This window comes from Megascapheus bottae, chromosome 4 (genome assembly GCF_031878675.1).
Source record: "Megascapheus bottae isolate mThoBot1 chromosome 4, mThoBot2.hap1, whole genome shotgun sequence".
Classification (NCBI taxonomy): domain Eukaryota; kingdom Metazoa; phylum Chordata; class Mammalia; order Rodentia; family Geomyidae; genus Megascapheus; species Megascapheus bottae.
In genome coordinates, this window is record NC_143512.1 from 13,659,364 (window position 1) to 13,671,712 (window position 12,349).

The 12,349-nt window shown below is 44.1% G+C and overlaps 1 protein-coding gene across 3 annotated transcripts in view; it reads left to right on the plus strand.

The window, feature by feature from the left end:
* The window catches only part of Dnajc18 (DnaJ heat shock protein family (Hsp40) member C18), a 31,928-nt gene extending 23,108 nt beyond the window's left edge, over nt 1-8,820 (plus strand). For 2 of the 3 annotated variants that reach the window (XM_090331421.1, XM_090331423.1), the window contains exon 9: nt 5,723-5,939. In XM_090331421.1, coding sequence (XP_090187547.1) covers nt 5,723-5,847 — 125 coding nt within the window. In that variant the 3' untranslated portion in view covers nt 5,848-5,939. Of the gene's footprint in view, nt 1-5,722; nt 5,940-8,006 lie in introns of those variants that run through there. The other variant, XM_090331422.1, reaches the window with a different exon arrangement.
* The last annotated feature ends 3,529 nt before the right edge of the window (nt 8,821-12,349 follow it).

Below are 12,349 nucleotides of genomic sequence, written 5' to 3' on the forward strand. Positions count from 1 at the left end.
AGCCGTGGAGACAGAAGTAACCTTGATTTCTCTGAAGACTAGGAGTGACAGCTTCTGCCTCTTGGCTTACAACTCCAGTTGTTGCTAGGGGATACTGGCAGCAGCAGTTGCCCTGTCTCTTAGCCAGCAGCTTCACTTTTATCCCACTTGAATTACACAGACACATATACACCATTAGTAACTGCGTCTTGGCTTTATAAACTTGGCTTGGATTAATTTTTTTTTTTTTTTTTTGGTCATAGGGCTTGAACTCTGGGCCTGGGCATTGTCCCTGAGCTCTTCAGCTCAAGGCTACTGCCCTACCCCTGGAGCCACAGCACCATTTCTGGTTTTCTGGTGGTTAATTGGAGATAAGAGTCTCACAGACTTTAGTGCCCTGTCTGGCTTTGAACCTCGATCCTCAGGTCCCAGCCTCCTGAGTAGCTAGGATTACAGGTGTGAGGCATGGCGCCCAACAATTTTTTTTTTTAATCAAAGCAAACTTTGACTTTTAAACCTTACTTTTGGTATCATTAAATATGTAGCTGTCTGATAAAATAAGATCTTTGATCAGAGTGCTGATAAGCTCACTGACCCATCACATATCCCTGCTCCAAGTTAATCTGTCCTTCCTCATTGCTCTCAAAGCTCTTTGTTCTTCCTGCTAGTGTAGAGATTATCATCCAGTTTTAGTGTGCCATAGGTGCAAGTTCATCTCCTCAGCTCTGAGTATGAGACATGCCTTACTAAGTATGTGTCCCAGGCTACCAGCAGAGTGCTGGCTTCAGAACAGGTACTCAAAGTCTTAAGAGAAGAGAGGAGTCTCAGACTGAAAAGTAAAGAAAATGCTAAGGATTGTGACAAGAAGAAGAGTTAATGTCTTATGCCTAACTTTAGGGACCTTGTCTCTACCCTCCGTATCTGTAGGGTAAAACCTGGCTACCCTTTTAGTGGTTAAAGATTTGGGGAGATAAAGGACAGTTAAACAGGAAGTGGAAGTTGCTTTTTTATTTAAAAAAAAAAAAAAAAAAAAGCAGAGGGCCAAGAAGTTCCTAACCCCATTACTAAACTATATAAGAATCAAGAAAGATGGGGCCGAGAGTTTGCCCTCGTGATAGAGTGCTTGCCTAGCAGCATGCATGAAGACCCGGGTTCAGTTCCTCGGTACCACATACATAGGAAAAAGCCGGAAGTGGTGCTGAGGCCCAAGTGGTAGAGCTCTAGCCTTGAGAAAGTCCAAGGACAGTGCTCAGGCCCTGAGCTCAAGTCCAGGACTGGCAAACAACCACCACCACCAAAGGTGGCTTACTTTGAGAGCTGAGGTGTTCTCCAGGTAGAAATAAAAATCCAGTGAATAAGCCTATGTTTGAGCTCACTGGTTCCTAAGAGAGGTGTCAGCACATAGCCCTTCAGAGTCTATTTCTGGCCTTCGACAATGGCTGTGTGGAGCTTCCACACTACCAAAGTGCCATTTGAGAACAGGCAGCATCTGCCCTCTGAATCCAGCAGCCAGCAAGGTTAAATTTAGCTCTTAGAGTTTGTAAAAATAAACCTACTTGAGAACAAAGTTCACTCTTGGCAAAATACTGAATGGAAACTGTTTTTTATCTATGGTAGTCATTATCTTTTAAAATCTTTTGTTTACTTCTTTTCTCTGTTATTCCTTAGAATGCTTAATCTGGGTGAATTTGTATGAATACTGACACTAATTACCCAGTTTACTCCTTCACTGCTCTAACTGCATAGTAGACCTAATACCAGGGAAAGTGGCTGTGCCCTTGGGTGAGGCAGGACCAGCCTCGGCCTATACAGCCAAGCAGAGATCCTGGCCCTGACTGGTTGAGGAGCATGTCTTTTCATGCCCTTGCACGGGGTAGCTGAGTGATGGAAGGCTAAGCTTTGAACTAGGGTAAAAATTAACTATCTTCTAGAGCAGTCATGTGGATTATAGATGATGGTGTAAGTGTGATTCTTAGCATAGTGTCTGATACATACTAAGTGACTCATTCTTGGTGAAGTTCAGTCTTTGTGTGGCCTTGAATTGTAAACCAAAGGTAGCTCTTTCTCATGGGACTGGATTATGGGGGTAGTTGGGTTTATCAGAACCTCCCAACTTTCAGATTCCTCTCTGGGCTCTTAGGCTGAGTATTTGTAGGAGAGACTCTGGCACTTGCTTTTTTAGGCAATTTGCCAATCAGTTTACCTTTAAGACTCGACACTCTGTCCATCTTACTACATTGGGCCTTTAGGGAAAGGGGGACATTTTGTTAAGAAAAAAAGGTGTTCTTTTAATCCTGCCTCTTCTCTATTTTCTTTCTTTTTTCTTTTGCCAGTCTTGGGGCTTGAACTTAGGGCTTGAGCACTGTCCTTGGACTTTCTCAAGGCTAGAGCTCTACCACTTGAGCCACAGCACCACTTCCAGGTTTTTTCTATGTATGTGGTACTGAGGAATTGAACCTGGGCCTTCATGCCTGCTAGGCAAGCATTCTACCACTGGGCCAAACTCCAAGCCCTTTTTTTTCTTTCTAGTTATGTAAAAGTTACTGAATATTAACAGAACTTGTTAAAAGCAACATATTCTTGGGTTGATCCTTGGCTTGTTGAAAGGCAAAGAGATTCACTGGCAGTTTGAGGAGACATTGGGACTAGTTTCTGGAAACACTGAATTTGTATGAGGTCATTGCTCAGAAATAGAGGTCTTTAATTGGGGTGTGGGGGAATTTTCTTTCTTTTGCCAGTCCTGGGGCTTGAACTTAGGGCCTGAGCACTGTCCTTGGGCTTTCTCAGGTCTGGAGCTCTACCACTGGAGCCACAACACCACTTCCTGGCTTTTTCTATGTATATGGTACAGAGGAATTGAATCAGGGTCTTTGTGCATGCTAGGCAAGCACTCTACCACTATGCCAAACTCCCAGACCTGTTGTTTTTTTTTTTTATTTGCCAGTCCTAGGGCTTGAACTCAGGGCCTATGCACTGTCCCTGAGCTGCTTTTGCTTAAGGCTAGCACTCTACCATTTTAGGCATAGCATCACTTCCAGCTTTTTCTGTTGATGTGGTACTGAGGAATTGAACCCAGGGCTTCATGCATGTTCAGCAAGCATTCTACCACTAAGCCACATTCCTAGTTCCTATAACTGGGTTTTGATAAGCTTTTTTTTTTTCTTGCCAGTCCTGGAGCTTGAGCTCAGGGCCTGGGCACTGGCCTTGGGCTTTCTCAAGGCTAGTGCTCTACCACTTGAGCCACGGCACTACTTCTGGCTTTTTCTGTGTATGTGGTATGGAGGAATGAAACCCAGGGCTTTATGCATGCTACGCAAGCCCTCTACCACTAGACCACGCTCCTGGTCCTGATAAGCTTTATAGAAAACAATGTGATATTTTAAGAAAAGCATTCACACAATAGGCAATGATCTTTCATCCACTTGATATGGAGGTCTTCAAGACAGAAAATACTAAGAATCACTAGTCTTTACTATTCCCTAGAATAGGACTGCAGGAAATGAGACATTTAGAAAAGGCTAATCAACAAACAAAAAAAACGCTTGTTTCAACAAAGAAATTGTTTCAACAAAGAATCTGCTCCTTGCACTGGCATTAACTGTGACTCTAAGGAACCAGAGGCATGGGCTGAGTTCACAGAGGTCTCCTGAATAGGATTCCCACATGTCAAAAAGCTTGAGAAGTGGCCTTAGTGCTGAGGGCTGGACAAGACTCAGGAGCAGAGGCCTTTTCTTTGGGGGACAGCAATGATCATTCATGAAGCTTTGTCACCTGCAACATGACTATGCCAAGACAGGCCCTGGCTAGCAGGCATTGCAGGCACCCTTGCCAAAGGTGAAAGCACATTGTTCTGCAGCCTGGAGATCTGTTGCTTGCCAAGCCACCACTGGCTAGTGCCCAGGCCCTGCAGTACTGTACACGGAGGGTTTTTATGCACATCCACCCTGTACCCTGGAGTCCTGCACTTCATCTGTACTTTGAGCCTAACTTGGTATAAAAAGAATCATTGTGAGTAGAAATGCCAAGCCATGTTTTGTGTGGATAGACACTTATTGAGAAATCAATGCCCATTGTCCTTTCTGGCTAATGTTAATTCCTGTTGCCTGGTAGTTTGCTGATGAATCGAACAGGTGTGTCTCCTTCCACTAACAAAAAATATGTCAGCACTATGATTAAGAATGGATGGGCATATTTGAAAATGATTAAAATAGCATTTTTCACAAGTATGGTCCTTTAAACATTGAGTAGCTGCCTGCTTGTTGGAGACTCTGGGATGCCGCATGGCTCATCCAGGCTCATCCTGTTATTTTCACAGCTTTTGTCTGGGAAGGCGCTTTTCAGGCACTCCTCCCTGAGAATATCTCTGTAAAAGAAGAATAATTTGAGGTAGTCCAACCGCTGTGGGGTCAGGAAATATAGCAGGGATTACATTCTAGTCAAAAAATAGAATGATCTTCTCTACCACAAAGAGAAAATGCAATTCATTTAGTCAAGGAGATAAAGGACACTGGATCCAGATGATTCCACTTTTGAAAGACCCCCACCTTGGGCTGGGAGTTTGGCCTAGTGGTAGAGTGCTTGCCTTCCATACACAAAGATCCGGGCTCGATTCCTTGCTACCACATACATAGGAAAAAGCCAGAAGTGGTGCTGTGGCTCAAGTGGCACAAGTAGCCTTGAGGGAAAAGCCCAAGGACAGTGCTCGGGCCCTGAGTTCAAGCCCCAGGACTGGCAAAAAAAAGAACCAAGGGCCGGGAGTTTGGCCTAGTGGTTAAAGTGCTTGCCTAGCATGCATGAAGACCCGGGTTCGATTCCTTGGTACCACATACATAGAAAAAAGCCGGAAGTGGTGCTGAGGCTCAAGTGGTAGAGCTCTAGCCTTGAGAAAGTCCAAGGACAGTGCTCAGACCCTGAGCTCAAGCCCAGAACTGGCAAAAAAAAAAAAACAAGTTACCTTGGCCTTTGAGTTGAGGACTTAGTATGTGGTGAGGGAATGAAGAAAGCTGTCGGCAGCCTGGCCGTCTGTTGCACTTCCCCGCCGGAGGTGGGCCCTATGGGTGAATTATGGTCCAGCAACACTGGGGAAAGAATGAAGCAGCTGTCTTTGTTTCAGATGACAGGAATAGGCAGTTGGACTCCAGTCTCCAACTGCTATGTGAATACCAGGGAGAGGCAGGCTGTGAAAAGGCTCCTCTTACTGCACACGTGCATGTCTTTCTAAGTCTGATGCCAAATGTTTTATTGATAAGAACTAAGTCCAGAACTTTCTCTAAGAGCACAGATAGGGTAGGATTGCAGGATCACAGGTGCCTGCTAATCCTCAGCATCTGGTGTAGCACCCAATGTGTTTCTTGAATAAAGGAATGAATGCTGCATTAAAAAGCATTCAAGTAAGCTGGGCACTTGTAGCTCATGCCTGTAATCCTAGCGGTCCAGGAGGCTGAGATCCGAGGATCAAGGTTCAAATCAGCCCAGGAAGAAAAGTCCCCTCTTACTTCCAATTTATCACTCAAAAAACAAAACAAAACAAAAAACAACAGAAATGAAGTTGTATTAAAGCACTAGCTTTGAGCAAAATAGCTCAGGGACAGTGCCCAAGCCCTAAGTTCAAGCCTTACCATTGCAAAAACAGCAACAACAAAAAACAGCATTAAAGTAAAAGATGCTTTATGCTTTGGTTCCAGAAAGTGAAATATGACAAAGAGTCAACTCTTTTTATGAATTTACCTCTTTTGTCTTTCAGAGTCGGAATTAACAAATTTGGCAGGATTATACAGAGATGAACGGTTGAAACAGAAAGCGGAGTCGCTGAAACTTGAAAACTGTGAAAAACTTTCCAAACTTATTGGCCTCCGCAGAGGTGGCTGAGAGGATGGTGTTCCTACACAGGGTTTGGGGTTTTGTTACTTGTTACTACTTACGTTCCCAAGTCCATTTTATAATACAAAATTAGGAAATGATGAACATTTTACTATTTGCGAACTTTGGGTAGGGTTGCCGAGGCTTGAGCAAAGTCCTTCCTGAGATGTATCTCCTAGGACAGGAACACTTCATGTAAGTTACATGAATGGCAAAGCATCCACTCAAACCCCGGCTTCATGCCTACCCTCCCTTTGTGAATATAGTTCCGGGCATCCCAGAGCACATCGATGATTCCTTTCCTTCTTCCCATCTTCAGTAATCTCAATTCCCAGGCATTCCTGAACTTAGCCAAAGCAATTCCATATTATTTATAGCATCTGCCAAGTCTCCTCTCCTTACATAAAAGTTATCTCTCTAGAGAAATAACCCTGGGAACTTAAACTCTCTTGCCAATAGCTTTCTGTTATCCCAGACTCCACTCAGAGAATTCAGAAATTAAAACCATTTGTGCTGTGAAACAGGTTAGTGGAAATTCAGTAGCAAGGTCAGGAGAAGGTCCAATGGAAGACTTCATTTTAGCACCTTAATGCAGATCCCTAGGCCATCACAGAACCTAGAGAGAATGTCCTTTGTGTTATTTCCCCTTGATGTAATTTTTGGTATCATCATCCTTGAACTGAGCCCCACCATTCCACAGAGGTACAGTGGTTAGACCCAGGAGGAATCATAGCCAGCCAAATCCAACTATGGCTCAAGCCTAGAGATGGAAGGCTCCTCCTCCTGTGTCTCTGGGGTTGGGGTAGAGGTTAGTGTTGGGTTCTACAGTCATTTTGTTTAACCCAGTGTTATATGTAGTTTATAGTGTAAGATGATTTTTTTATTTATTCTTTTTTTTTATTTTGTGCTGGTCCTCAGTTTTTTGTTGTTATTGTTTTTTTGTCAGACTTGGGGCTTGGTACTGTCAGGGTCTGGGTACTGTCCCTGAGTTTTTACACTCATAGTTACCACTCTACCACTTTGAACCACAGTGCCACTTCCAGTTTTTTGTAGTTAATTGGAGATAAAGACTTTCCTGTCCAGGCTGGCATCAAACTGCCCCCCTCAGATCTCAGCCTCATAGGTAGCTCGGGTTACAGGCCTATGCTACTGAACTTTCTTTTTTTCCTTTGGCTCAAGGTTAATGCTCTACCACTTGAGTCACAGCTCCACTTCTGGCTGTGTGTGTGTGTGTGTGTGTGTGTGTGTGTGTGTGTGTGTGTGTTTAAGCAGAGATAAGAGTCTCACAGACTTTCCTGCCCAGGCAGGCTTCAAACAATTATCCTCAGATCTCAGCCTCCTTAGTAGCTAGAATTACACTGTGAGCCACCAGGACCCAGCAGTTTATTCAGCTTTCAATTGAGTGCCTACTGTAAATAATAGCAGAGGCTCTCCTAGTTTTTACTTAAGCCTCCTCACAGTTCTGTAAAGTAGATGATTCATCTCTGTTTTGTTTTGCCAGTCCTAGGGGTTGAGCTTAGGGCCTGAACACTGTCCGTGGGCTTTCTCAAGACTAGAGCTCTACCACTTGAGCCACAGCACCACTTCTGGCTTTTTCTATGTATGTGGTACCGAGGAATTGAACCCATGTCTTTGTGCATGTTAGGCAAAACCTACCACTAGGCCAAACTCCTGGCCCTCATCTCTGCTTTTATGAGAGCATTGGCCTGGAAAGGGTAATGTCCTCAGTTTTTTGTTTTTTTGGTTTCTTTTTTGAGGACCTCCTTGACCTTTGAGTGACATGGAATTTACATTGTAAAATGTACCATAGGCTAGATAGGTTTATGGAAAACTTCCTTACAAAAAAATTCAAATTCACACTCCAGTTTCAACCATTTTACATAATGGGCAGCAACAAAACTGACTAGACAGAGTAAAAGACTCTCCTCTAGATACCCATGAACAAATAGAATCGTGTTCTGTGAATTTCATGTTAGCTCAGAGTTATCTGTGTTGATACTAACAGCATTAAATGTCACATGGTACTATTTCTTACTAAGATTCTACAACACTCACATCTGGCTTTTATTCCCCACCGAGGGAATTACATGTTTTGGGTTGAAGAATAGTTTAATCTATTTGGAACTATTCAGAATATTGTTAAACTAATTTCCTTGGTTGTCTTTTAGATGGGTTGTGTGCATGGTGGTAAAATAAGCTTTTTCCTCTTGTCTACATCCTTTGGAAGACTTCCTGACAGTATAAACTCTTTAGATAAGGCTATTCTTGCTTGATACTGTTTTTTGGAGTGCTGCTGCAGATTGAAGAAGTGTAAAGGGAGTGGGGCGAAGAAATAGAACTTGAGGCTCACACAGGAACTGAACTGCCGCTCTCAATCAAATGAAGGTGTTCTCCACAGCAAGGAGGGAGAAGATGAAAATCCTCGTCACAGAAAACCATGCCCCTCCAATAATCCATGTCCACAGATTAGCAGCTCTGAGATTCATCTGCTCAAGCTTCTTTGATCAATTCTAGCTCACACAGTTTGGGAGGAGTGACATGGAAGAAAAGAACATGGCCTGCTTTCTGTTGGAAACTGAAGAAATGGCAGTGAACTCCCAGGAGAACCTGGGACCAGCAGGTGGGCCAAGCTGTGTGCTGTTCTCATTTGCATCCTCACACTCCTCAGGACTGGCGATGAGGAGGCACTGCGGGATACATTGTGTGCATGCACTGTTCCTCACACGAGCTAGCTAGCGCTTCCTTTCTAGTTATTTTGAACTCATTTAAAGTGTAAGCTTACTGTCCTCATATATTTATTTTTGGAAAGGACCAAGTTACTATACATCTTTATTTTTTTGAGCTTGCATTGTTGATACGTTGTGCAATGGCCACCAAGTAACCACAGGCACATATGTTAGTAATGATTATATCATCTGCATCACAATACTAAAGACCTGACTGCTCTGTGACCAGCCTCTGGGATGACATGGGTGAATTCAGATCCTGGTGGAGTAAGAATTCTGAAAAATCTGGTCACTTGATTCATTGCATCTAGACTGAGTGTATTTTAACAAAAAAAAAATTAAATGATTATATATATAAAGAATGGCTGTATATCTTGGTATTTTTTACCTTTGTTGTTGGCCTCCTTAGACACTCATTGCATATGCTTGATTCCCTTAGAGACAATTTGGTTCAAAAGAGCTGTTAATCTCTGCTCCGGTCTCGCCGCGCCTTAGTGGCATTCCATGTGTTTAGAATAGTATGGAGCTTTGATGACATCATGGCTTCCATAGTTCCTTTCAGATAGCAGCACCAATCAGATGAAGATCAGCACATCAGGGGTTGCTCCAGATCCTTGCTGGCTTTGTTCCCATCAGCCCATATTTAGAAGGAACTTGGTTTAAATATAGAGTTCATGGTATTTACACAAACTCATTTGGCAATGATAACTTTTACTTAAAGAAATAAAAAGGAGCATGAAATTCAATTCAGTGAAGATCAAGAACTTGCTGTATAACCGGTAGGCTGAGCTAAGGGGTCAAGGAACTGAGAGCTGGCTCTAGAAAGAGCTGCCCAGTGGGGTGATTGTCAATGGGGAGAAAAAAGGGACCATAGGGATCCACCGCAAAGGGGTTTAGTCCAACCTAGGAGATAAGTGAAAGCAACTCTAAGGGTAGGACTTGCAATAGACTTGAAATTAGCATATATTAGTTGAACAACAGGTCTCATTTGCTCTATTTTAGAGATCAATGACTTTTTTTTTTTGTGGGTTGTGGGACTTGAGTTCTGGGCCTGAGTGCTGTCCCTGAGCTCTTCAGCTCAAGGATACCGCCCTAACCCTTGAGCCACAGTGCCACTTCTGGTTTTCTGGTAGTTAGAGATAAGAGTCTCACTGACTTTTTAGTGCCCAGGCTGGCTTTGAACTGAGATCCTCAGATCTTAGCCTCTAGATTGCAGGCATGAGCCACCAAGCCTGGCTGGTGACTTTTTTTTTAAAATGGAGGCTCTTGGAAGCCACACCCAGGGTTCATTTCCATAAAAAACACTACTACCCGGGATGGAAAGTTGGCCCAGTGGTAGAGTGCTTACCTAGCATGCATGAAGACCTGGGTTCGATACATAGAAAAAAAAGTGCCAGGCATGGTGGCTCACGCCTGTAATCCTAGCTATTCAGGAGGCTGAGATCTGAGGATCAAGGTTCAGAGCCAGCCCTGCCACAAAAGGACCTGAGACTCTTATCTCCAATTAACCTCTAGAAAATGGGAAGTGGGGCTTGGCTCAAGGGTAGGGTGGTAGCCTTGAGCTGAAGCACTCAAGGACAACGCCTAGGCCAGGTTCAAGCCACATAACCCACAAAAAAAAAAAAAAAAAAAAAAAAAAACAGAAAAAAACAAATGGTGCTGTGGTTCAAGTGGCAGAGTACTAGCCTTGAGGAAGCTGTTGTGTAGTCCCCTTACTTCTGGGCTGACATTTGCTCTTCAAACTGTAAAATGTGCCAAAACTGGCATCTTCCATTTTTTTTTTTACCTTGGAGGGGGCTTGCCATTATGTTTCCTGAGACCATTATGCTAACCACATGGAGAAGCCACACTAACCAATGCAGCTGACAGTCCTGACCTTCTGAGCACTCGTGGTTCACCCCCGTAATCCTACTTTCTTTAGGAGGTTATGATATGAGGGTTGTGGTTCCAAGCCAACCTGCGCAGAAAAGTCCATGAGACTCATCTTCCAAGCAATCTCCCAAAAACCACAGTGAGGCTGGCGCTGGTGGTAGCCTTGAGTAAAACATCTCAAGGATAGTACCCAGGCATTGAATTCAAGCTGTAGGACAGCATCAAAAACAAAAATGGGCACAGTGGCTCACGCCTGTACTGCTAGCTACTCTGGAGGCTGAGATCTGAGGATCAAGGTTCAAAGCCAGCCTGGACACAAAAGGACCTAAGACTCATCTCCAATTAGCCTCCAGAAAATAGGATGTGAGGCTCAGCTCAAGGGTTAGGGTGGTAACCTTGAGCTGAAGAGTTCAGGCCCAGAGTTCAAGCCCCACGACCCACACACAAAAAAATTAAAAAAAATTTTTTTTAAAGGAGGGTAGTTTGTTTGGCAGAAAGAAATAAACCATCAACCAGGATGACAAGTCTGGGCAAAAGGCAGCTTTTCCCAGAGAAGGATCATAGCGCTTTCTGTGATATCATGCCATGCTAAGCTTCAGTGAGCCCTAGTTGGCCAGAAACCCAAAGTGCTTGCTGATATATGGAGACGTATGTTGTGGCTCCCATCCAGGATGACCATCTATCATGTCCATGCAAGTCCAGACTTGGATCGTAAGGTTCTCATTCCTAATAACCTCCCAACCCCAGGGACTGGCTGCTTGGAGACAGCTACGTTCTAAGGCGGGACCCCAGGTGCATGAAGGGAAGCCTGTTCCAGCTGGTGGAAGTGAACAATGACTGGCAAGGGACACCAGACGGCACCACAGGAGAGATTAGAGGGAGGAAAGAGACCACAGCTCGTGAGAACACTCTGAGTCACTGCCCCAGTGGGATGTGCAGCTTTGTCCAAGGTGACATAGTGAACACATTGGCAGACGAAGCAGCACAGCACGCTCTGCACCCACACTGCCCAGCGCAGTAGCTACTAGCCCAGGATGGCTATTAAACCAGCATCAGTGGTTCCCCCTGTCATCTACCTTCTATTTAGGCTAAGATCTGAAGATTGCCCAGCCTGGGCAGAAGAACACTAGAGACTCTATCTCCAGTTAACTAACAGAAAATTTGGACTGGATACGTGGCTCAAGTAGGGAGTAATAGCTGTGGACAAAACGAAGCAAGAGCAGAAAGCCCTGAGTTCAAGTTGCACAAAATAACACTACTGGGGTTGGGAACTGGTGGCTCACACCTATAATTCTGTCTCTAGCTGAGATCTGAGGATTGTGCTTTTGAAGCCAGCCTGCGGCAGGAAAGTCCATGAGACTCATCTCCAATAACCACCAAAAAGCCAAAAGGAGAGCTTTGACAAGTAGTAGAATACCAGCCTTCAGTGATACTAGCCTCAGCCAAGAGACAGCACTGAGCCCCTGAGTTCAAGCCCCAAAATCGGTATAAGGACACACACACTAAACAAATGAAAAAATAACATATAAATGTACATGTTAAACTGTAACCCATTTAAAGTTTAAAAAGAAAAAGAATTATAGTGGCACATGTCAAAAATCCCAGAATTTAGAAGGCTGAGCAAGAAGCTCATAATTTCAGGCCAGCCTGGGCTGTATAGTGAGTCTCCTCAATCCACGAAGGGCTGAGGCTCGGAGGTAGGTAGCGTGCTTGAGGCCCCCAAATAGTGCCTTGACCACTAACGCTCTTTCCTTGCCTTCCTTTCCCAGAACAGATAAATTCATCCATCAGACACAGGACCACTTGCACTCAGCCTTGGCTCAGCAACCTCCCTGCCTCCAACTATCACATTATTTATCCCACTGTTACTTACTTTCAAACCGCCTCGACTTGACTGTTCTAGTATTCTTTCA